Source organism: Panthera uncia, assembly GCF_023721935.1.
Source record: "Panthera uncia isolate 11264 chromosome B3 unlocalized genomic scaffold, Puncia_PCG_1.0 HiC_scaffold_1, whole genome shotgun sequence".
NCBI lineage: Eukaryota > Metazoa > Chordata > Mammalia > Carnivora > Felidae > Panthera > Panthera uncia.
This window is the reverse complement of record NW_026057582.1, coordinates 13,482,802-13,508,495: the sequence shown is the minus strand read 5'-3', so window position 1 is coordinate 13,508,495 and position 25,694 is coordinate 13,482,802. Positions and strand designations below refer to the sequence as shown.

Below are 25,694 nucleotides of genomic sequence, written 5' to 3'. Positions count from 1 at the left end.
AACGTGCGTGCCTATCACTCAGGGATCACGTTAAAGTAAACACATTTGACTCAGTAGGTTTGGAGTGGGGCCTGAGATTAGGCATTGCTAATAAGCTCCTTGGTACTGATGCTGCTGGTCACTGGAAGGCTCTTTAAATGGCAAGTGTGTGTCTATTCAAGGTAACCTGATAGAGGAGGACTGGGTAAGAGGCACACAGACAAGATGGCTAGACGTGAGGTGGCAAATCACAGGTCCTTATGTCACAGTAAAAACACAGTACTGAAAATTTTAATTTCATTGTAGGAGATAGATTAAGAAGGACAATCAAAACTCTTAAGTGGAACTCCTAGTCCTGAGCCTATTTTTTTGCATCTTAAAATAATATTAAATATCTCACATAAAATATAAATTTATTTTATTAAATACGAGCTTTTCTTATTTTACTAATACAACACACAGTATCATTAGGATTGTTTTAGCTAGAAGTTAGCTCTCGACTACAAAAGAAAAGCCTAAGAAATGGATTCCTCTTTCTATAAAGGAAAATGGCATGAATACATTCATGATGTGTGGCTATTAATAACTTCAGGGATGACTGAAAGGGTTAGCAACATTTGGTCATAAGAAAGAAACCATGGCAGCAGTATCTTATGTGACAGTTGGAGTAAAAGAAAAATAGCCCTCATGCTATTACAGCAGGAACAGCGTATTCGACCATATATGTAGATGAGGAATTAGATACATCGGCCATAACACTTGTTATAGTGACACCTCAAAAACCAAACCCAGGGTTGGATAGCTGTCAAACCCAGTAATTTCCTCTTGAGAGCAGTCTTTGTCACATTGACAGACCACATCTGTATTCAGGCGGCGGTCGCTTCTGAATAATATCTGTGATACACAGAGAAAATAAAGAAGACTGCCATGCCACTCTCCATGATAGATGACCCCACCAGCGGGTTCTGGAACTAGAAGAAGCCTGCCAGATAATATAACACAACCCCCTCATTTCTGAGATGAGGAGACTGCAGGCCAGAGAGGTGCGGTGATTTGTGGCAGAACTGGGACCAGAACTCAAGTCTTCCTGCTCCCCGGCCCTGGGGCTCACAGCTCAACGTGACCTTAATATGGCGCTGGGTGTAGCATTCAGAGAGCAAAACAAAAAATATAGAGAATAGAAAGCCCATTCGCTACATAAGCCATCATTTACATAAAATGGAGTCATCTGTTCAACATGTACGAAACTGCGCTGTGCTGTCTCTAGCGTGATAGTGAACACTTTACTGTGCCTGCTCACATTAAGCTCGTGTCCTAATACTGGATTATAGGTATCCAAATTAGCTATGAATAAGCATAAAGGAGAAAGATATTTATGACAGATTAGAAGCTTAAAGCAGAAGGTGAAGACAATTTCCCTTTGGGGGTTGGAAGGTGGTTGGTAGGGTAGGGCCAACTTTCAGGATAAGAACTTTATTTCAATTTAGCTTTTTTGAGAGAAAGAGAGACAGAGCATGTGAGCAGGGGAGGGACAGAGAGAGAAGGAGAGAAAGAATCCGAAGCAGGCTCCACACTGCCAGCACAGAGCCCGACACAAGGCTCGAAGGCAAGAACCGTGAGATCATGAACCGAGCTGAAGTCAAGAACCTGACGCTTAACCGTCTGAGCCACCCCGGTACCCCCTTAACAGCTGGGCTGTGAAGGTGAGTACAATTTGCATCTGGGTGGGTTTAACGTTAAACAGGACTACAAAATCTGGATATCTGAAATGTAAAAGGGATTAAATATTCCTTCCAATCAAATACTATATCCTTGATAATATAAACGAAGTTAGCTTAACTAAAGAAACCAAAATAGCATGTTCTATTTGAAAATCTACATAATGAGGCCATCGCTCTTCTCTACCTGTATCCTGTCCAGATTCTGAGCTTCGATTCCTGTGGCACCAGTTCTAAAATACTGGGAAACGGACAATCTGCAAATGCAAGGATAGAAGTCTTTTCCCCAACTCACCACCTTTTGTTTGATTGCCCAGCGCTTCAGAAACAGACATGGACTCCTGTCTTACCACCAGGCCCCCCAGGCTGATGTTGATTTATATTCACGGTCTCCAGCCAGGTCACCGGCCACCCTCGGTGCATGGTGTCCACTCAAGAAAATGCCCCAAGCCCGCACTCGATCCCCAAGGAGATAATTTTTCTCCATGGTACAAAAATCAATTAAAAGCCCTCAGAAAAGCTGGAATTTTCTTAAAATGATTCGAATCTATTTCTATAGCTGGATTTTTTAAGTAGTTGTATTCAATATTTTACATGTGAAATCCCCAGAGAGAGGAAATTCTGAGGTCAGCCTGAAAAGCTCACACACATTAATACTGTCCACTCAGGAGCCATATGCACGAGGATAATCAGAAAAGGAAATCTCTGACAATAGGATTTTGAAACCAAAGAGTGAAATAAAAATTCAGGCATTACCATTGCCGAGAAGATAGGAAAATTTGTAAAATAAAAATTGGCAACTCAGTAAGTCTACTTCTTTGGCCATTATACTTATATAGGTATAGCTGGTAATGACTATGCATGGTTACAAAAAAATGACATATGATTTCTAGGCTTTTTTAATATTTTTATAGGCACAGAAGCATGTAGATACTGCTGGGCCGATAATCATATTCATCACAGTAGGTACTCACTATAAGAACGGTGCTCTTGTTGAGGTCACATGACTACAGTTAGAAGAGAATTGTTCTGATGCACAAAATAATGACTGAGAAATTTTTTCTTGTCCAAGAAAATGCTATGCAACAAGTGTGCTATCAGCAGAAAGGAATTATAGAAAGCTAAAGAATATAGGACTATTACTTCAAAAGAGATGCAAATAAATTGGAAAATAAATGCTATCTTCAATGACTTTCCTTTTGGGCCCTGGGCTCTGTAAGACTCTCTTCCACTTAGCATAACAGAACTGTCTGTTAGTCTATTTTACCCAAGTTCGTGACAACCCTTCCCTCTATAACGGCCACGATAGGAGACATATCTGATCTTTCTGCCAAGAGGATAGCCATCCCTCCTAATCCCCTACTCCCACTGAAACTTTGACATTGAAAACATATTAATCAAAGAGTCGTGATGCTCTTATTGTCGACCATTGTTCAATAACCAGAAGAGGAGAGTTAGATGTTCTTTGTTTTTTGACCTTCCCACATAACATGAAGAATGGGATTCTTACACCAAAATGATCAGATATAACTTTAAATGTCTCCGGTCATGATTAGAGAGCCTCGTGGAGCCTCAATATTTCCAACATGACATTAGTGCCTGGCAATCTGCCTGCACACTCAGAACCTGAGACAGTGGGTCAGGAAGTGGGCCTTCTGCATATCCACATTTCATTTCATGGCTGGAAAGCAGAAGCTTCCCAGAGCTTTTCGCCAATTGACAGGTGGTGGGAAAGTGCAAATCTCAGTGCTTACAATGAGATGGAGAAGGCTCCTAGGCATGGAGGAGTAAATATACCCATGCAGAGAAAAATGCCTGCCAGAAGTATCACAGGGTGCTGATGGCAGGCAAAGTCAGGAAAGAACATTAAGCCAGCTCCTTGATAACAGCTGAGGCTAAATTGTGAATTGCAAGCGACCACAATATAAAGCAAAGAGAGGCCATCAGAGATTAATTTGTGAAAACCACATGCAAAAAGAGAAAAATGGAAGGCAAAGCCACATGTGGTTACAAAGCTCCTGATTGCATTTTAAAGTACTTTTTCCTAGTTTAGAAGAAGTAAATTAAACCATTAAAAAAAAAAAAAAACGCAAGTGAGAATTTCACTGTCACTGGATATTCGGAGTGACAATGAACCAACAATTATTTATTAAGTAACTACAACACATGAGGCGACATGCTGGAGCCAGCGGGTTACAGATAAGCTCATAAACTCAAAGAGCTTGCAGTATCTTATGAAGATAATCCTAAACGCTGCATTTTGTTTATCAAGTAAGTGAAAAAATATACAACCATAAATAGTACCAAAATTTAGTGACAGGAGACAAGACTATTCAATATAAAGAAAAAGAAACTTTTATTGAGCAGGACCTTGAAAGATAGGTCTAATCTGGGCAGGTTGGAAGTACAGAAAGGCATTGCCAATAGGGGAAACAGAATGAAGTTCAAATATACATCACACATTCAAAGGAACAAGCATTATGTCAAGGGAAACACAGGAATTTGGGGCTAATGAAAGAGGAGTTTGAAAAGGAATCAGATTTTGGAGAGCCAGGTTAAATAGCTTTAATCCTACCTGTTAGAGGCACTGAAGATCACTGAATGTTAAAAACAAAAACAACAACAACAACGACAACAACAAAAACACCACCACTATAAAATCTTCTCTAAGTTCCAGCAGTATTAAAGACAAAAGATATTTTTTTGTTTTAACCTTTTAGTGCTAGAAACAGCCTATTATCTCACATTCATTCCACTGTACCAACAATACTACCCACAGTTCTCAAACTCTTCTGCCATTTGTAGTGGGTAGGGAAAAAGAAAAAACAAGATCTTCAAAAAAAGAATTCCCTAAGAACTTCTGAATAATGAAACAACACCTCTGATACAGCCTCAGTTATTTTAGTACACAAATCACGATTATCAGTCCTAAGTGGAAAGCAAAGTTTCAAATACTGAAAGGATTCTCAAGTTTTGAAATCCATATATTAAACATTTTATGATATCTTTAGAGATAAGATAAATTAGTAACAATTTTTGTTTTTGTTTTTGCATAATGTATCATCTCTTGGTTTAAGCAGCAATTTGTTCTTCAAAACGCTTTCCGTGGTAGAAAACTTGTTTCTTTAATTTATATGAAAAAAGCTATACTTAGCAGCCCCCAAGCAATCACTAATTAAAAATAAAATCTCAGGGTGCCTGGGTGGCTCAGTTCATTAAGTGTCTGACTCTTGGTTTTAGCTAAGGTCATGATCTCACAGTTCTTGAGTTCAAACCCTGCAGTGGGCTCTGTGCTGACAGTGTGGAGCCTGCTTGGAATTATCTCTCTCCCTCTCTCTCTCTGCCCCTCCCCCACTCACTCTCTCTGTCTCTCTCAAAATAAATAAATTTTGAAAAAATAAAAATAAAATCTCAAAAACCATTGCTTCCCCTAATAAAACAAACACCTCTATAAAACAAGAATTGAAAATACGTATAGAAAGGCTTAGGGAAGATACTATAAAACATTATGATACAGCAAAATAACAAAATGAAATTAAACACCAGTGTATATAACTTAAGAAAGAAATATAAAAGAAAAATAAAACCATAGCAGAGAAAAAAGAAAAGCCATATTGATCACAGCACAAAGAATAGACTTTGCTGAAAATATGTGATGAGATATAGTGAGCAAAACAAGCCAATGAAAGAGACACTAATAGAAAATTAAAAGGACTTCTGGGGTCCCTGGGTGGCTCACTAGGTTAAGTATCTGACTTCGGCTTGGGTCATGATCTCATGGTTCGTGAGATCGAGCCCCGCATCAGGCTCTGTGCTGACAGCTCAGAGCCTGGAGCCTGCTTCAGATTCTGTGTCTGCCTCTCTCTCTGCCCCTCCCTCACTCATGCTCTGTCTCTGTCTCTCACAAATAGATAAATGTTAAAAAAAAATTTTTAAAAAAATTGGGGCGCCTGGGTGGCGCAGTCGGTTAAGCGTCTGACTTCAGCCAGGTCACGATCTCGCGGTCCGTGAGTTCGAGCCCCGCGTCAGGCTCTGGGCTGATGGCTCGGAGCCTGGAGCCTGTTTCCGATTCTGTGTCTCCCTCTCTCTCTGCCCCTCCCCCGTTCATGCTCTGTCTCTCTCTGTCCCAAAAATAAATAAAAAACGTTGAAAAAAAAAAAAATTAAAAGGACTTCCAACGTAAGCATAATCAGCATTCTCAAAGAAAAAGAAAGTGACTCAAAAATGCTAATGTTCAATCCACTATGTATTTTTATTTAAGGGCAATGATAGCCCAGATATCAACATTTTGAAACACGAAAGACACCAGAGAATACAGTTCTCATGATCCCTACTAGAGGACAGACTTCAGCTAAGCATAAACTATGGCACAAGGCTTGGAGGTGAGCTTTGAATCCACATAACTGTAGAATTAAGACTAAAACAAGAGATTACGACTGCTAATCATAAATGTTATACTATATATACCCATTAAAAATGTGAGTGTTATAAACCCTGACAATATGTATTTTTAAAAATCACATTGCTTTTGAGGTGCCTGGGTGGCTCAGTCAGTTAAGCACCCAACTTCAGCTCAGATCACGATCTCATGGTTTATGAGTTTGAGCCCCAAGTCAGGCTCTGCGCTGACAGCTCAGAGCCTGGATCCTGCTTTAGATTCTGTGTCTCCCTCTCTCTCTGCCCCTCCCCCACTTGTGTTCTGCCTCTCTCGCTCAAAAATAAGCATTAAAAATTTTTTTTAAAAAGAAAACACATTGCTTTTATTCATGATAAAATCAATAATGTAAACATTCCCAGAATGCTTAGGAAGCAATTCACAAACCTTCTACAAGTACCTCATTTAGCTCTTATGACGCTTTAATGAATGATCCAACAACTTAAAACCAAAATGATTCTTTGATGCCTTACGCCCCAAGTCTGTCTTCTTGAATTGGTTGTTTGGCTGGTTTTATTGTTGTGGTTCGTTGGTCAGGCTTAAAAAATGAATGTGATATGGACAACTACTTCCAAAAGAGACCATTCTTCATCTTTAGAAGTTTCTTTAGGAAAAATATGGCAGTAAATGAATGGAAGGTAATGAAAATTTCTTCAGTTATTCACACCACAGACGACTCTAATTAGGATTCTCCATCTCTGGCTGTCTTCTTCTAGTGTCTTTGGATATCAGCTTTCTTTTGGGTAACTATGGACCTGGGTAATGAATTCCATTCACAGTGGTCAATTAAGTCAAACTCTACTCCAGGTGTGCAAAAACTGAGTGTCCAACCTTAGAAATATTATGTAATTTTGTACTACTAACAGCCTCAGCAGCTGATTTTTTTCCTTACTTTTGAAAATTGTTGGGGTACCTGGGTGGCTCAGTTGGTTAAGCATCTGACTCTTGATATTGTCTCTTGTCATGATCTCATGGTTTGTGAGATTGAGCCCCAGGTCAGGCTCATGGAGCCTTGCTTGGAATTCTCTCTCTCCCTCTCTGCCCCTCCCCTCACCCCCCCACCCTGCCCACATGTGCTCCCTCTCTCTCTCTCTCTCTCAAAATAAACAAACATTAAAAAAAAAAAAAAAAGAAAATTGTTGGCACTACTGAAACAGAGTTGTGTGGAAGACAGACATCTCTGGGTCTTTGGCCTACTTCAATCTACACTTAGAGGAACTCTTTTTCTCTCCTTATTTGGTTTCATAACTTTAATGCTTATTATGCATCATTTATTCTGGTTTAGGTCTGTGGTGCTAAAAAATAATAAAAATGAGAGTTTAAAATGGGCACTTTCAATTAACTAAAATGTCTTGTTTGGCTATGGTCTCCAAACTGTTTCGATCCATAATCCTAGGAAGTATAAGATCTGTGAGCATGTGATACAGTTATTTACAGGTTATATGCACATGTGCTGCTATTAATATAGCATGTACATTACAAGTCATAACATAGAAATTCTAAAGAATTAAAGATAAAAATATTTACTATTAGTGGCAAATGATTTTTTTGCTGTCACTAAAATTGTTAACAATACTAATAAGAACGAAGTGATTTAATATACTTTATTTCTGAACATTTCAGTTTAATCTTTTATGATTGAGCCATTTGTTTTAATACCTGGTTTTAATGGCTGTCAGAGATACCTCATGAAGATATGTGGACCCAAACAGGAAAGGGACACCATGACACCGAGTCCCTTGATGTACAATTCCATCCTCCTATAAGGAAAAGGTTTAGGGGTGTTTTGTGGGGTTTTTTAAAAATTATTATTTTGTTGTCATTGCTAACTGAAATTTAGCTAGTCGATGTCCATCTCTCCTGATATTAGTTGCTCTTGAAAGCTTATTAAAGTTATTCAATTTTTATCTCTTCAGGAATTGTGTTCTAAAACCACTGAAACTTTAGAAGATTTTTTCCACTGGGTTAGGACATTCCGTTTCCAACTTATTGAACATGCAGGTGTGAAGGGCTTTAATAGGTGACAAATCATGTTTTAAAATAGAATCACATTTCCAAACACTCACGTTCAAAAATATGCTCCCAGAAGCGCAGATTTCTTTTGAAAAGTTGTTTCTCCCTCATTGTTAAAACTCTACTTCTACATGGAAGGGATAAGTGTATTTGAGTGTATTTTTCAAAAATACACTTGAGGTATGAGGTTGCACCTACTGAGACTGTTTAACACATAAAAGTCAGCAAACGTGGGCACTTGTCTTTTTGTAAAAGAAAAATGAAATAATAATTCTATGTTCCATGTGTAGAAATACATTGAGGTTTGGGGCACCTGGGTGGCTCAGTCAGTTAAGCATCTGACTTTGGCTTAGGTCTGATCTCACCATTTGTGGGTTTAAGCCCTGCATCGGGCTCTGTGCTGATAGCTCAGAGCCTGGCATCCATTTCAGGTTCTGTGTCTCCCCCTCTCTCTGACCCTCCCCCACTTGCACTCTGTGTCTCGCTCTCTCAAAAATAAATAAACATTAAAAAAAAAAGAAATACATTGAGGCGCATTACTCATCTCATCACAAAGCGTATCCAACGATGTTACTTATCTCAAAGGTCTTGTTGTTCTAGAATCAACTAAGTAATATTGTCCTACGACATTCTGTCTACATGTGGCTTTAACGCCTTTGCTCTCCTTCAATAGCTTGTTCGATAACTGACTTGTGAATGTTGCAGTCAAAGAGCTTCATACAGGTCACTGTTAATGACAGTGAGCACAGATCCTTACTTCAAATAACCTGCTTGATAATTCCTATGGAGCAGGGCTGGCTTCTGGTCAGATTTCATGAATTTTTTTTTTATCCTGAATGGGAACACCGGCCGTATGTTCCTACTATCCCCTCTCTCCTTCCTCTATATCAAAAACTCAGAGGGCACATGACTACTCAGAGCAAAGACTACATTTTTCAGTCCCTTCTCTCTTGCAGCTACCTGTGGCCTTGGAACAAAGTTTGGGTCATTGGAATATACGTAGAAACAATGGATAGCCTTCAGAGGAAGGGGATATCTTTTGCTCCCTTTCCTCTGACCTAGCTGGAGTTCAGATGTGATGGCTGAAATCTAAGCAATCATGTTGCAGCAAGGGAGAGAAGCCTGGTACTGAGGCAGCCAGAACAGTAAGAGACAAGGGGCCAGGGTCCTTCGTGACTACATTGCCATCAAGTCAGCTCTGGACTGCCCGTGGTCATGTGGGAGAAGTACCCGCCCGTCTTTCTTGAGTTTTGTGATTCTGGGTTTTCTGGCTCTTGCTGCAGTATTGACCACCAACTAACGCACCTGGTAACAGTTGACGGAAAGCTCATGCAAAGACCCAGAGAAGACTCAGCCCTCCCACCCTGTCACGTCAGCCTATGTTTGTGCCGTTCATACTACTTCGTTCTGCAGCTTCCTAACAGAAACTGCATATAAGCCACTTGCCTACGTCGTCGGGACTCGTCTATAAAAACGACATAATATAACCATTATGTCTCCTCTCTCGGGGATGTGTGAACTGAAACGCGTACCAACAACTTTGAAAGCAAATGAACAAGGGTGCCACCACCAGGCAACCTCTACTCCACATTCTCCTTTTGAGACAACTCAAGACCCAGGTGGGGCCTGTGTCTGATGAAAGAGACCACAGGGGAACACCAGTATCCATGTTAAACGTTAATAGAGACTCATTTTTTTTTTCTTGGTCAATACATACATCCACAAAGACATTCCACTCTCCCCTGCTCTTCTCCCACCCTTACCAACGAATGTCTCTATACACCCCCCTGGTGTGCAAGCACTCCACTATGAAGCGTACAGATAGGGGGAAATCTGCATAAATATGTGCTCTCCGTAAGACTGAAACCTTGCAAAGGCAAATGGTAAATCAAGGGGTAGGTGTACATAAAGATTGTGGTGCCTTACCTGAATACCTCCAGAATGGTCCGTTCTGATAACTTGGGAGCCACCTGCCTAAATGCTTTCTTGAAATCTTCCAATGTTAAATATCCACGGTCTATTTTGAAATCAAAATATAAAATATTCACTTACTTCTATAAACCCTATGAACTGTTATCTCTGCCATATTTGCGCGAAACTTCATTACTCGGGGAAAAGCAATAAATATAAGGTAATCTGAGACCGTCTCACTGGAAGAATGTAAGAATCTGGTAACACTCTCCTTCTGTGCAGTCCCAGATGATCTCACAGGCCATTCTAGCCCTATCATTTGCTGATTCTTTAAGTGCCAGGGAATGGACCGCAGACATACAGTGCAATAATGGCATATTAGGCTTCAAGTCTTTGTGAACTGCCAGAACAATTTATTCTTCGAAATCCATTTATTTTCTTGCTTGGTGTTAGAATTATAATATATGAATTTTTAGAGGGAAACCATCATTGCAGCGAAGACGCTGACCCTGGACTCCATGAGTCTTTCCATCCTGTGTGTGATCTGTGGGGTTCGAAGCCACTTCTCTTGGCCATAACCAGTGTGAGAAAATAATTCCTCCGATCATGTGTGGGTCAAGGTAAGAGTCAAAGGAAAAAGGCCAAATGATCCCCCACACCTCTGTAGGTGGCTCATGACCTATATCCCCATGTGGCCAGCCCTTTTGCTGTCCCCATTACAAAGTAGGCAAATTCCAAGTACAATCACATCACTGTAAATATTATTTTATCCATGGCAAATGTCAAGAATTTAAGACTGTGATAGAGAAAGAAATTCGCCCCAACATCTAGATGATGGCTAATGAATACAGTAAAATAATCTTCCAGGTCTATCGATCATTTTATTTAGTAAAATAATCTTCCAAGTATATTGATTATTTTATTTACTGAGAGTACGTGGCAAGTTGTCTTAATAGCAATTTTTTTATGTCAAAATGATTTAAAGATACTTACAGTGCCTGTCGAAAGCTGTGAAGATGTGTCTTATCTCGTTCCGATGGAGTTGAACTTCCTTCTTTTTTCTTACAATACTTAAAAACTCCTCAAGTGATAGGCCTAGAAGTTAGGAAAAACAATTTGCCAAAGATGACCATCTTCCTCTTTAAGAACAAACATAAATGAAAAGTGATACATATTATGAACAAACTTTATGTTAGTTTTAACAAACAGTGCATATTCCTAAAGATCTAGAAGGATGAAAAGACATTTTGCCAAACAGACCCAACCCTACCAATCAGTAGCAACAACGATAGGCACGGTTGGAGTTCAAAGATTTTCCAGGGAATAAAGGAATGGTGACCTCAAAAAAGCGTAACACTCTTCCCTCTAGAAGATGTGAAAGACAGGCCCGAAACTACTTATTAAACAAGGCGTCCTAATTTTTCTTTCCTTATGGTTCTTTGATCCCTTTTTTCCTGGCCAGATGTCATTATGGCAGTTTTTTCTTTTTCCAACTGGGAGATCGGGGTGAAGAAGTCGCTTCTCAAAAGTCAATACCAATTGCACGCCAGAGATAAAGGTGGAGAGAATGTTCCATAAACAATAGAGCCGGCACCATCCGCAGCCTTGGGTGCACCCCGCCACTAGTCTGCAGCCTCAGGCTCTGCTTCCTGGGATTCTCATAATAAAAGAGCCCAGCATGATCCTACGAGGTTGGATACTGTGATTACAATGTCTATAATGTCTATTAAAATGAATTCTAATGTGATCTTTGTAGTAGGTCTAAAGAGTAGAGCCAAGGATTTAAGCACTGTAGTGAACTGAGCCCTAAATATATAAAAAGAGCAGTTCATTTTAGTAACTCAGAATTTCCATTACAGAATATATCACTATTTTAAAAATAGCCCCAAATCGTACAATAACCACATGCTAATTTCTAAGAACTTGCATTATGGTGAGGTAATACTGGGCTGCATACCTTTCCTAAAATAGTTTCAATTATTAAAAACAACAACAACATAGAAAATAGTCTTCTTAAGGGAACCCTCGGGCAATGTTGGTAAGGATGTAAATTGGTGCAGACACTATGGAAAACAGTATGGCAGTTCCTCAAAGAATTAATAGAACTACCATATGATCCAGCAATTCCTCTTCTGGGTATTTACCCAAAGAAAACAAAAACACTAATTTGAAAAGATATCTGTATCCTCATGTGCGCTGCAGCATTATTTACACTAGCCAAGGTATGGAAGCAACCTAAGTTTCCATTGATGGATGAATGGATAAAGAAGATGCGGTTATATACACACACGATGGAATACTACTCAGTCATAAAATGAATGAGATCTTGCTATTCTCCACAACATGGATGGACCTGGAGGACATTATGCAGAGACAAGTAACATACGATTCCACTTATATATGGAATCTAAAGAAACAAAACAAGTTATGCTACGTGAAATAAGTCAGGCAGAGAAAGATACCATATGTTTTCACTCATATGTGGATCCTGAGAAACTTCACAGAAGACCATGGGGGAGGGGAAGGGGGAAAAAAAGTTACAGAGAGGGAAGGAGGCAAACCATAAGAGACTCTTAAATACTAAGAACAAACTGAGGGTTGATGGGGGGTAGGGGAGAGGGTTTCGAAAGTGGGTGACGGGCATTGAGGAGGGCACCTGTTGGGATGAGCACTGAGTGTTGTATGGAAACTAATTTGACAATAAATTACATTTAACATAAAAAAACTTGAGAGATACAGAGAACAGATCAGTAATTATCAGAGGGGCTGAGAAAGGGAGTAGGCAAAATGGGTGAAAGGAATCAAAAAGTACAAACTTCCAGTTATGAAATAAATAAGTCATGGGAATGCAATACACAGCATGGTGATTATAGTCAATAATATTGTATTACATATTTTTTAATGTTTATTTTTGAGAGACAGAGACACAGCACAAGTGGTGGCTGGGGCGGGGGGGGGGGCGGTAGAGAGAGAGGAGACACAGAAACCGAAGCAGGCTCCAGGCTCTGAGTTGTCAGCAAAGAGCCCCATACGGGGCTTGAACTCATGAACCATGAGGTCATGACCTGAACTGAAGTAGGATGCTTAACTGACTGAGCCACCCAGGCGCCCCTCCCCTTGTATTACATATTTTAAAGTCACTAAGAGATCTTGAAAGTTCTCATCATAAGAAAAAACAATTTTGTAACTCTGTATGGTCACAGGTGATAACTAGACTTATTGTGGAGATCATTTCACTACATACACACATACTGAATCATTATGCTAAATACCTTAAACTAATATAATGCTATATGTCAATTATACTTTACTAAAAAAATAGTTGTATTTTTCACGCTTTTCTTATTTGTAGTTAAAGGTTTAGAAACTTAAAAAGCCAACCTATCTTTATGTTTAAATGCTCTTCTTACAACTCTTTAGGACCCACTGTGTGCTGTGTGCCACACGGGGTTAACCTCTGAAAACAGAGGGTAAAGAGAACACACAAGATTGCAGTTCCAAGGGAGTTACTGGTCTAGTTGGGGAGACAGTGCTTATAGATTATACAGGCTCAACTGCAAATGTATACACAATCATAATCGTGGCATGTGAATGAGAGGGAAAACAGGAAGTTATAAAAGGATCACAGGACTCCTCCTGCAGAGTAGACTCTGATGAAGGAGGGCTAAGCATTAGGAATATTTAAGAGAATATCTATGATGAGAAGGTGCCAACTGGAAACAGCATGTGCCAAGGCCATGCGGTGGGAAGTGGGAGAACAAAATGGCCCCTGTGGCTGGAATGTGGTATTAGAGGGCTGGGTGGGTCTCAGTAAGGCAGGCAGGGCCAGAGGGCACAGGAAATAGTTTGGGTTTTATTTGGGGTACGATAGGAAGTCAATGAAAGGTGTGGATTGGGAAGTGACATAATGTGATTTAAATTTCTTAAGGACCTTCATGGCCATTTTCTCAACAAAGGAGAAGGGAGGAAGCAAAATGAAAGGGGAGACCAGTTCAGGAGCCTACTGGCCGGAGAAGAGGTTGTCAGACCATTAGCGGTGGGAACAGAGGAAATGGAAAGTTTCCCAACACAGCTCGGGAAAGATGAGGGGTGAGACGTAGTGGGTCAGAAGGAAGGAGACACCAAGAATAACCCCTAGGCTGAGGTCTGAGGAGTCATTTAGAGATGACAGGGAGACATGTCAACTATTTGATGCTTTGGCGAGGAACCACGGGCACAAGTCAAGAAGGCAGCTGCGTATACCCTAGGCAACAGGGCACACCTCCCAGCGCCTCCCAGACTGTCTGCCATGTGCTCAGTAAATGTGTGTTGTGCAGAATTAGCAGCCTCTCCCGTCACAGCTAAGGACACGCAGTGACGCGGCTCTGTTTTCATCTCGTCACTTGTGAGACCAGAGAACATATTTAGACTGCTTACTGAGGATAAAACTGAAGTCTAGTCATGCCATGTTCCCACAGGATCAAATCTGTTAACTTTCAAATCTGTTTTACTTTCATGAACACCAGAAGTTAATCAGTTAGACAGCATCTAGATTAGTTAAAATTCCTGAATAATATAGTCACTGATCACACCATGCCTTACGAAGCCCTTCACAATCTGCCCGGTCCACCTTTCCAGCCTCCCTCGCAAACTTCCTGAGGCTTCCCCAAGGCAACACGTCCTTTCATACCTTCACAAGAGCTGGGCACACACATTACCTGCAATGAGCTTCTCCTTTTTATCCTACTGATGGTTTACATCTCCTTCTGTAGGTAATTAATGCATTACCTCTTCCTTGAAGTCTTCCCTGATTTCTCCCAGCTGAGTGCCTTTTCTGTGACCCAACAGCCCTCTGTTCATAACACAATTGTTGGGTAATTTTTTAATCTATTAGGTCCTATGGTAATTATCTGATCACACACACGCTGCCTGAGACGCACTAAGGGAAAGCACTGTATGGGGTTTAAAATTTTATCCCTAGTGTGTAGCGTGATACCTGATGCACAGTAGGCATAGATTACATGTTTGTTATATAAGTAAATAAACGAATAGGAAAATGTTATTTCTAGTTTTCAGCAAAGAGCATTACAATTTGTGTTTTAAAAGATCTCCTGGGGCGCCTGGGGGGCTCAGTCGGTTAAGCGTCCAACTTCAGCTCAGGTCATGATCTCGCGGTTCATGGGTTTGAGCCCCGTGTTGGGCTCCGTGCTGACAGCTCAGAGCCTGGAGCCTGTTTCAGATTCTGTGTCTCCCTCTTTCTCTGACCCTCCCCTGTTCATGCTCTCTCTGTCTCAAAAATAAATAAATGTTAAAAAAATAAAAGATCTAAGTCTGTAGTACTAATGCCAAAAAGTGGGTTACTTTCTATTCACCTAGCCAGCAAAATAAACCGTCCTTTTAGAAACCCCAACTTATTAATACCTATGGTATAGTAAAAAACAAGTGAAACTCAGAGAGAAAGGAAATGCATGCATAATATTTGCTCTTTACTTACCATTGTGTATGATTTAGGGAAATGACAAGAAACAAACAGGACAATGCCATTGTTCTATGTGTGATTCTCACACACACACACGCGTACATGAGTAGTGATATCTTTTAAAGTACATATTCAGAAAACCCATTGGTATTTGAGGCCATAAAGCAGTTAGGGTCTTTATTTCATAATCTCGTGGGATAAAAAGCAAATGTTCTTTAGTTTTTCCTAGAAGGAAATGTGGGTGTCAACTGTATGTTTACTCCCACTTGGAAAAGGAAAACAATCTAATAACACAAATAACTCTATATACGTAATCAAGTTCTTTTACACTATTTTCCCCATAGGACAAGATACCTTTTTTTTTTTAAGTTGATTTATTTTTTGAGAGACAGAGAGAGCGTGCAGGCCAGCGCAAGCAGGGGAGGGGCAGAGAGAGATGAAACCAGGGACCCGAAGTGGGCTCCACACTGCCAGCACAGAGCCCGATGTGGAGCTCAGACTCACCAACCACCAGATCATGACCTGGGCTACAGTCAGATCGTTATGTTTTAATAAGGGTCATCACGTAATATTAAACCATGCAAACACATCCCCACTGCTCCCTCCACTCCCGTGCCCTTATCTTAATCTTCCATGGCAACACATAGTCAAACGCAAGCCCCTTTTCTAACAAGGACAAACTTTCATTCAGCTTGGCTCTCACCCTGTAGCAGCCCAATCACCTTCCGCAGTCAGCGCATAATGGTTTGCTACTCCTGCAGCTCTGAGATGCGAACACGTTCGCGTAAGTTTTCTACATCTTGGCTCTTTAAATGGCCTAGAAATACACTTTCTACTGCTAGCTCCACCTGCTGTCACAACACTCAAACCTAAGATTACCGCTTCACAGAGACTTGCAATAATTCTATTGCCCTCAGATTTCATGCTCAATGACAAATGCATTACCTGTGTTCGCCCCTGGAGTGAAAGCATATGTTCAGAAAATTCTAACTGCAAATACAACGTTGGGTCTCCTATGTGCATTGTTCCACTAATAACGGTTACCTAAATACGCTTCACTGCAGTTACGCATTAGGATCGTGACAACATCAGGAACCACATAGACCTGTGTGTTTATCTGAGCTTCTAATTACCCTGTTTACAAAAGGTGTTCAGAAAACACCTGGGTAGTTGGACTCTACCGGTAGTTTGCAGGGTTTTTTTTTTTTTTTTTTAGCTGTAGGAAAGGTGTAAACCAGAAAGCCTGATGTGCAGAGGAAATGAAGGCAGAACTATCTTGTCTGGAGCAAGGCGGCCCCTCCACCATTCCCTGTCTAGCAGTGTCTGTGGAAGTGTCCCCACAGGACCCAGGATTAAGGACCATGACTTAAAGACCACTGACACCAGTGACCTTTACAGATCCTTCTAGGCTCTGCAAGTCTATGCATTTTCCTTACCAATGGAAAACACGTCCTTTCATTTTATAAACTCCTCTTAGCAAAACGGACTCTTTGTGTTCTATAACAAACACATATATTTTACTTTGCAAGCTATTTACTACTTGTGATATAGATATGTCATAGAGACAGGAAGGCTAGGAATGTCTATCTTTACCTTTTTAAGTAGTTTCCTAGGAGAATAATCATCTTTTATCATAGGGGTGGATATATTCTAAAACTATATAAATTTTTCCTTGAAAGTTTCATTATGTATATATTTTTGAGGTTCAAAAGACCACTGACCCTATGCTTCAGGGCACACAGAGAAATCCTCTTGAAAATGAAGGCGTCTAGTTTCTGGCTATCACAGTGAGCTTAAATTAGAAACTGCAATAAACCTGAGGAGAGTGAAGGAGAAAACAATAAAAATGTCAAGTTATTTAGATGGTAGGTCTGCTCCTAGATTTAGTATAAAAAGGAGGGTTCATGTTCATTGTGCCATATATTAATTTTTCTGGGGCTTGAAAATGCCTAAAAATGAGCTTTTAAAAAGATAAAGTGGCTTTTTAAAAGGTGTAAGGCAAGCCTTCTCTACCTTGAGAAATAAAATTCAGATTGTGACTTCCAGAGGCCATGAAGGAAAAGAAGGGACACAATATGTTCCCATAAAAAGATTATAAGGACAGGGGCACCTGGGTGGCTCAGTTGGTTGAATGACCGACTTCAGCTCAGGTCTTGATTTCACAGTTTGTGGGTTCGAGCCCCGTGTCAGGCTCTGTGCTGACACCTCGGAGCCTGGAGCCTGCTTCGGATTCTGCGTCTCCCTCTCTCTCTGCCCCTCCCCCATGCATGCTCGTTCTGTCTCTTTCTCAAAAGTAAATAAACATTAAAAAAAATTTTTTTAAAAAGATTGTAAGGACAGAAGGAGAAAGTGGCATCAACAATGGTGAGCTATCCCCTATTTTGTTTCTTAGGGGATAAAGAGAGAGAAGCAAACCATAAAACAGACTCTTACCTACAGAGAACAAGCTGAGGGATGCTGGCGGGGAGGTGGACGGGGATGGGCTAACTGGGTGATGGGGATTAAGGAGGGCACACACGATGAGCACTGGGTGTTGTAAGTGATAAATCACTGAATCCTACCCCTGAAACTAATATTACACGTACGTTAACTAACTAGAATTTAAACAAAAATTTGAAAAGGAAAACAAAAAATAATGGTGTGCTGTCATATTAAGGTGGATAAGTAAATTCAGAGAACTGATATTTTCTTCTGGCTTCCTGAATAAGAGTAAGGGAATAAAGAGAAAAGAATCTACTTTAATGGAAGAAGTCAAGTTTTACCATATCATTGGGAGGAAAATGAAAAGGAAGAGTAAAAAACAGGTTATAATAGAGGAATCTGAACCAATAAAACCTTACTTCTGTCAAACAGGGACTGGAATCATTACTTTCTTTTATCATGTATTATCCCCTGCTTTTATCACGTATATCTCCTATATCTCCTGCTCATAAACCTGCACAGGTTCCTCAGTGTTATCACTGCAAAGTCCTGACACCTTATTCCGGAATTTAAAGCTTCATTATTCCATCTAGGCAGAGTGGGCCTCAATCCCCCTTCTTAACACTCAGTTTCCATCAGGGTAACTTACTCTGCTGACACAACAACTCATTTATAGGTAGGCACTATACTCCTTGCTGGTGTGGTAGGTAAAAATATTCCAAGGAGGGTAGAATCCATTTATGCTAGGACTCATTATTAACAGTATGACAGTTGATAGCTCTGGATATGCAAATCTGGGGGTGGGTAGGCAGGGAAGGGGGGGGTCTTACAACCAGAGATCTGGGAGAAGTCTCTGCCTTCGAGCTAGCGTGGGCCCTGGGGGAAGAAGGTCTGCGAGAGAAAGTGCACAGAAGTGGAATGTACAGAGCCCTTCCAGAGGAGACAGCGCCAGCCAGGCCTTTCCCACTTCTAGCTGTGGGGAGTGAGGGATAAAGCCCTTCTCTGTACTGTTAGCAAACGCCTCAGCAGTCCCATGACATCCATCGTTTTTACGAAGAGTGTGCTGGGTAAGTAATCCACGCTGAGTTCCGCATCCACACTGACCTAGCACAGACAGCACCAGGAGCCAGGAGCCAAGCGCAGAGCCGGCATCTGCATTCACTCATTTCACTATGTCCTCTTCTTTGCTTCTCCACCTTTGCAAATCCCACCCATCCTTTTCCGTCCAGTTCTGGCCCTCACCTCGCATCTCCCTCCTCCAATCTCTTAGAGGTTTTCTTGTCCATAGTAATTATTTGACATCTGGCCATAAATGAAGTGACAATACCCTTTTATGTTCCCTATCTTAGGTCAGTGTCTGTGTCTCCTACTTTTTTTCTACCCTGCAGTGAAACGTAGTCAGCGTCCTCTAAATGAGTAATGAGAGAAATTCATTTAGGGGTGAACATCTATGGGCAATACCACAAAATGGCCCTATGGTTAGGATTTCAAGATAAGGTAAGCATGATGTGTATGCATTTCCTGATCACAGGAAAAAACTAAGAGGTCAGTAAATAATACTATACTATACCGTGGCTTTAGTTCGTTAGGCAGCAGCCCAAAACGAGAAAACATCCACAACCAAAAAAAGGTGTTTACAGTAGAATTTAAAACACTAGAAAATGGACATTTAAACTTAGGGAAATAATACAGTTCACAGTCAACTAGTGAGCTCCAAACAATTCAGATGAGATAGTAATAAATAAAAGTATACAAGCCAACTGGCCATTAAGCTCATGCATAAATTATTTTCCAATTGAACTGACAATGGAGAGCACGATTGAGTCAAATAGTCCACAATCACGGTTATGTTGAATCAGTCTCTTTGATTTGTCCATTAAGTTGAAGGTTAAAAGTAAGTTCCTGGAAGGTTTTTTCTTCTTTAAGTATGAAAGTGAAATATGTTCATTGTTTTAAGAGGGAAGTAAGAAAACAAAAAGAAAAAAAAAAGCTCGGTCTAATCACCTCGTGAAAAGAAAATTCTGATGTACTTTGTTTTTTTCCACAGGCATATTTTATATGGATCCGGGATAAACACATACAGACAGCTGTGTAAGGATTCAGTGGGGGCAGTGTTCATGTAGTTCTTATTCACAGCATTTGGCATACTAAGCAAAAGCTCTATAAATCTTATTTTTTGTTATTCATATAAAATGCTCAACAATTTGTCATACAATGAAGTCAAATCATCTGATATCACACGTGGTCTTTCTTTGCCCTTCGTGCTGAGCCATTCAGATGTGTTTGACATTAAACCACTGGCCTACAAGGAAGAAAGTTTAAGGAACAGCCTTACAAAACTCACCAGTGTATTTACCGAACAGTTTGTGGAACATCAATGTCCATTCATCAGTCTCTCTTCCATGTGACATTGTGAAAGAAACATACTGTACCAGGGAAAACTCTCTCTCTAGGTAAGAAGTTTCTATTGTATGGACGATGGTCACTGGATTGTCATTCTCTATTTGTTCTGGACATTAGGTAGCTCAGAACCAAATCTGTTATCAACCTCCAACAATGGCACAGAACCTTCTGTATACTGATCCACTCCTGACTTCAACTTGTTGATTAAGTTCCTGGGGGATGAACACTGTCCTCAACTCTGTCTAATGACTAATATGACCCATGGCACCATTAAAATCAAGGGTTTAGCCAATGTTTGAGAGGGTAAGTTTGGAGATCAGACTGCTGTGGTCTGTTACTTAGATAGCTACACTATGCATACTTAACCTCTCTGAGCACTGGTATTTTTTTTTAACTTATAAAATGAGGTTAATCTTGGTATCATAGAGTTGTATTAAATTTAACAATTCGTGCCTAGCACTCAATCACAAGTCTGCACATGGTAAGCATTCAGAAAATCATAGCTGTAATTATTATCTATAATAAATATTACAACACATGTAGAAGTATTTTGCAAATAAAGAACCATCAAATGCCAGGATCGAGATATTTTATTATTCCTCTCTAGAGCCTAAACTCATTAAAAAAAAATTTTTTTTTTTAAATTTTTAACGTTTATTTATTTTTGAGACAGAGAGAGACAGAGCATGAATGGAGGAGGGGCAGAGAAAGAGAGAGACACAGAATCGGAAGCAGGCTCCAGGCTCTGAGCCATCAGCCCAGAGCCCGAGGCGGGGCTCGAACTCACGGACCGCAAGATTGTGACCTGAGCTGAAGTCAGACGCTTAACTGACTGAGCCACCCAGGCGCCCCTAAAAATTTTTTTTTTTGATGTTTATTTACTTTTGAGAGAGAGAGAGAGACAGACAGACAGACAGACAGAGCTCCAGCAGGGGAGGGGCACAGAGAGAGGGAGACACAGAATTCGAAGCAGGCTCCAGGCTCGGAGCTGTCAGCACAGAGCCCAACGTGGGGCTTGAACTCACGGACTGTGAGATCATGACCTGAGCCCAATTAGGACCCTCAACCAACCGAGCTACCCAGGCACCCCCCCTTAATTTCCTCTTTTTTAAGAAAAGGTAACAAATAACAGTTTTTTAGGTCTCTTCTAGTTGCAACCTTTTGTGCTCCATACTTAGAGAAAGTATGAAATGTATCCCAGAGAGTGAGCACTGCAACAAAATACAACCCTTTAAAATAGGTAGCTTTAGTATACATTACAACCACCCCAACAGTAATCTGTTGCTTCTTAAACAAGAGACTTTTTTTTTTTTTTTGGTCTCCCACTAACATAATTTCTTATTCCTGCCGCCTAAACAGTTTTTGCTGACAGATACTTGCTTGTTAGGTTACAGGCATTAAAATGCCTTCTTGCTACTTATTCTGGCTGCCTTCAGACTCTCCCAGTGTGACTTTTCTAGAGACGATCTACTCTAACTTCTAAAGGTTTTGACTTAACTTTTCATTCTTCTTAATTTTAACAAGGAAAATCTACAGAAACGACCCACCCGTTAGACCAGAAGCTCCTGGAAAATAGGGCCCGGGCACCCAGGTTTAGGTACTAAAGTGTGTGCATAGTCAAGACTCGGCTGAGTCAGGGTCAATCCAGGATGTGCGTATGGACCTCACCCAGGAAGCTGGGTCTTCCTCACCTAAGAACTGGGGCCTGAACAGAAAATCCTTTAGGGTGGCACGCTAGAGACGTGGCATGACCTTGTCTGGATGTAAAAAAGAGCCATAGCTAGCTGGAGAATCCCCAGGTCAAGGCTACCAAGAAGGACTATGGAAAAATTGATTACCTGAATAAATAGCTCCCAGAAAGCCAAGGCCACATTTCAGTTCTTTTTCAAGATCAAAATATGAAAGAGAGAGATAATATAGCTGACAGAACATTTCATCTGTGCATAAACCCTCTTCCTGCAAGAAAAATAACATGTGAAAGGTGACTCATGTATGGAAAGGGACAAAAGATGGAGCTGATGGCCTGAAATTTGTTCAGTTGTGAAGAGTTCTAACAGAAAAAGAAGTTATGTTAGCAGCAATCAGAGTTCAGCAGTGATTTCTTGCTAGGATGACTTTATTCTTTCTTTTGAGTATTTGTGGTCTTGAGTCTCCCTTTCAAATAAACATGAATTAAAGCTAGTTGGAAAGGTAGCACCCTGACTTTAAGTCTATTTCCTTTAAACGAGAAGGATATGATGCTCTGAGAAGGTTCATTTGCCATTGATACCAAGACCAGGAGAGGAACTGGGGGAGAAAAAGAGAAAAAAAAAAAAAGAAAGAAAAAAGAAGATGAAGGGAAAAGACTGGAAATCTGTAGACTGAGGAGGGTCCCTTCACACTAATTTTGGAGCCAGGTGCTAAACATCTGCACTTTGATCTCTTCCCCCCACCCCAGACCTTCCCCTGAATTTCTCAGATGGCTAGATTACTTTGTGACCTTTTGAAATTTATCTTTTTAAAAAAATTTTTTTAACATTTATTCATTTTTGAGAGTGAGAGAGACAGAGCATAAGCGGGGGAGAGGCAGAGAGAGAGGGAGACACAGAATCCGAAGCAGGCTCCAGGCTCTGAGCCATCAGCAAAGACCCCGACGCAGGGCTTGAACCCACAAACCGTGAGATCGTGGCCCGAGATGAAGTCAGACGCCCAACCGACTGAGCCACCCACGCGCCCCTGAAATATATCTTAAAGTTAATTATTAGGAAAAGACACTGTGAAAAGCAGCATCCTCATGAACTGACTGAGAAGTGGATGTGAGAACAGATGTAACATCCTTGATATTAAATGCAAGAAAATGCATACAGGGGCAGGAGTGTATCGTTAAAGTCAGAAAGGCCTCATAGGGAAGACTGTGTTCACTACTGAAATATTACAGTTTTGAAGCAATCCTTGGGCCATAAGGAGTTTGAGAAAATGTTCCATATCCAGGTACTCTTCATTATATATGAGACAGCTCAGGCCTGGAAGAGACCATGCGAACATAGTGAATGGAAAGAAACTCTTTTCCAAAGCATAAAGCTCCAGTGGCCATCAGAACTAGTTTCAAATGGAAGCTCTGTGACTGCAACAAAGGTGAGAAATATTTCTGCCTGAAGTCAGAACTCAAAAATTAGAGAATTCATAAAGGAAATTTTGTAACTTTCACGAACATATCTTCAGCCACAAGTCAAAGTCAAACCTCTCTCAAACGTCAAGGAAACACACACACACACACACACACACATACACACGCACACACACACAATGAATCAGTCCTCACTTTGTATCAGAGAATATGCACACACGAGAAACCTTTAGAAGGTAATGAAGGTAGAAAACCTGCCTTCATTTAGGATAATTGAAGGATATGAAGGATATGAAGGATATGAAGGATAATTTACCCTTCAAATTATCCATACAGGAGAGATATTCATATCACATGAATGTAACATAGACAAGGAAAGCTTTTTATGAAGTCAGATCTTGTTAAACATGAGATAATACATATGGGGGGGAATCTTCTGATATTGAATATGGGGAAAAGTTCTGTCAGAAGTCAATTTTGGCTCTACATTAGACAATTCACTCCAGCTGTAAAGAACATGGGAAGTCTTGGGGTACCTCAGTGGCTCAGTCGGTTAAACATCTGATTCTTGATTTCGGCTCAGGTCATGATCTCACGGTTTGTGGGTTCGAGCCCCACATCAGGCTCTGTGCTGACAGCTCAGAGCCTGGAGCCTACTTCAGATTCTGTGCCTCCCTCTCTCTCTGGAGCTTGCTTGGGATTCTCTCTCTCCTTCTCTCTTTCTGCCCCTCCCCTGCTTATGTAATTTCTCTCTCTCTCTCTCTCTCAAAATAACTAAACGTTAAAAAATTAAAAAAAAAAAAAAAAAAGAACATGGTAAATTTTTCTTCCAGAAGGACGCCTCTTTCTACATCAAAGAATGGCTGGGGAAAGAAAACCTTCTGTGTAAAGGCAAATCCTTAATTCAGAGAACACACATTAGGAAGAAAGTCTATGAAAATAATGAATGATCTGACTGCCTTCAGCAGCAATACCACTGGCTTTATCAGAAAAGTTGCAAAATGGAGAAGCGCTATATATGTAACATGTGGGGAAGACCTTCACCCAGGCAGAATCGAGAAAATCACTCACTATTTAGGGGACTGCTAATAGGGAGAAATGCTACCAATGCAAAAAATGTGGGAAATTCTTCTGCCAGAAGACAGAAATCAGTTTAGATTCAAAAATTCATATAGCAATCCAGAGGAAAATATGTAGGGAAGGCATCATGAAGAAGTTACAGGGGCACCTGGGTGGCTAAGTCAGTTAAGCATCCGACTTCATCTCAGGTCATGATCTCACAGTTCATGAGTTCAAGCCCTGCATTGCGCTCTGTGCTGACAGCTCAGAGTCTGAAGCCTGCTTCAGATTCTGTGCCTCTCTCTCTCTCTCTCTCTCTCTCTCTCTCAATCTCTCTCTCTGCCCCTCCCCCACTTGTGCTCTCTGTCTCTCAAAAATAAATAAATGTTAAAAAAAAAAAGTTACAACTGGGGCGCCTGGGTGGCTCAGTCAGTTGAGCATCTGACTTTTGATTTTGGTTCAGGTCATAGTCTCACGGTTGTGGGATCGACCCCCAAGCCAGGCTCTGAACTGGGCTGGGTGTGGAGCCTGCTTGGGATTCTCTCCCTCTCTCTTTGCCCCTCCCCTGCTCGCTCATGCCCCCATTCTCTCTCTTGCTCTCAAAATAAATAAATAAACTCCTTTAAAAAAAAGAAGTTACAATGAATTGAACATTACAGACACAATATTTGAGCATTTTGAGTGTGCAAAAATTTTTACGTGAAATTAAAAGGGAAATTCTATCAAGTTAGGGAGTTTGTCAAAAACACGTTCTCCTAGCAATAATATTGTTCTAAGAGTCATGGTCCATATGGGGTACTGAACCTTGCATACAAAAAAAGAATCCAGTAAACTCTTTTGTAAATCTACCATTTATAAATAAAAAGATTTGTTCAAAGAAAGAAAAAGCCAAACTGGTCAAAAGGACACAGGAGCCAATTTGAGGAGGCATTCAATGCCCAAGTCTGTGACAAGCTGAAAACTAAAATAATTAATGATAATTAATGGAGTATAAATCATTAAAAAACATGCAATTCATGAGTCTGTGCTGATAATAAACAGATGGATTGATCAAGAAGAAGAGAGGTCTCCTGCTTATAGCCAAGGTTTAACTGAAGCACTAGGATTAGAAAATCCTTATTTTGCAACTGTTACGACAAAAACTGGGTCAGACGAGAATCATGAACAGTTACCAAATCTAGGGGCAAATTT

General features: G+C 40.5%; 1 protein-coding gene across 11 annotated transcripts in view; it reads right to left on the bottom strand.

Moving 5' to 3' along the window:
- EFCAB11 (EF-hand calcium binding domain 11) overlaps positions 1 to 25,694 on the bottom strand; it is a 159,200-nt gene that overhangs the window by 123,177 nt on the left and 10,329 nt on the right. For 9 of the 11 annotated variants that reach the window (XR_007453623.1, XR_007453622.1, XM_049612343.1 and 6 more), the window contains 2 exons: positions 11,050 to 11,151; positions 10,072 to 10,162 (listed from right to left, as the gene is read on the bottom strand). Coding sequence is in view for 9 of the 11 variants with exons in the window: in XM_049612343.1 (XP_049468300.1) it covers positions 10,072 to 10,162; positions 11,050 to 11,151 (193 nt within the window). In the remaining 2 variants the exon portion in view is untranslated. Of the gene's footprint in view, positions 1 to 6,429; positions 6,888 to 6,924; positions 7,893 to 10,071; positions 10,163 to 11,049; positions 11,152 to 25,694 lie in introns of those variants that run through there. The other 2 variants (XM_049612340.1, XM_049612337.1) reach the window with 2 other exon arrangements.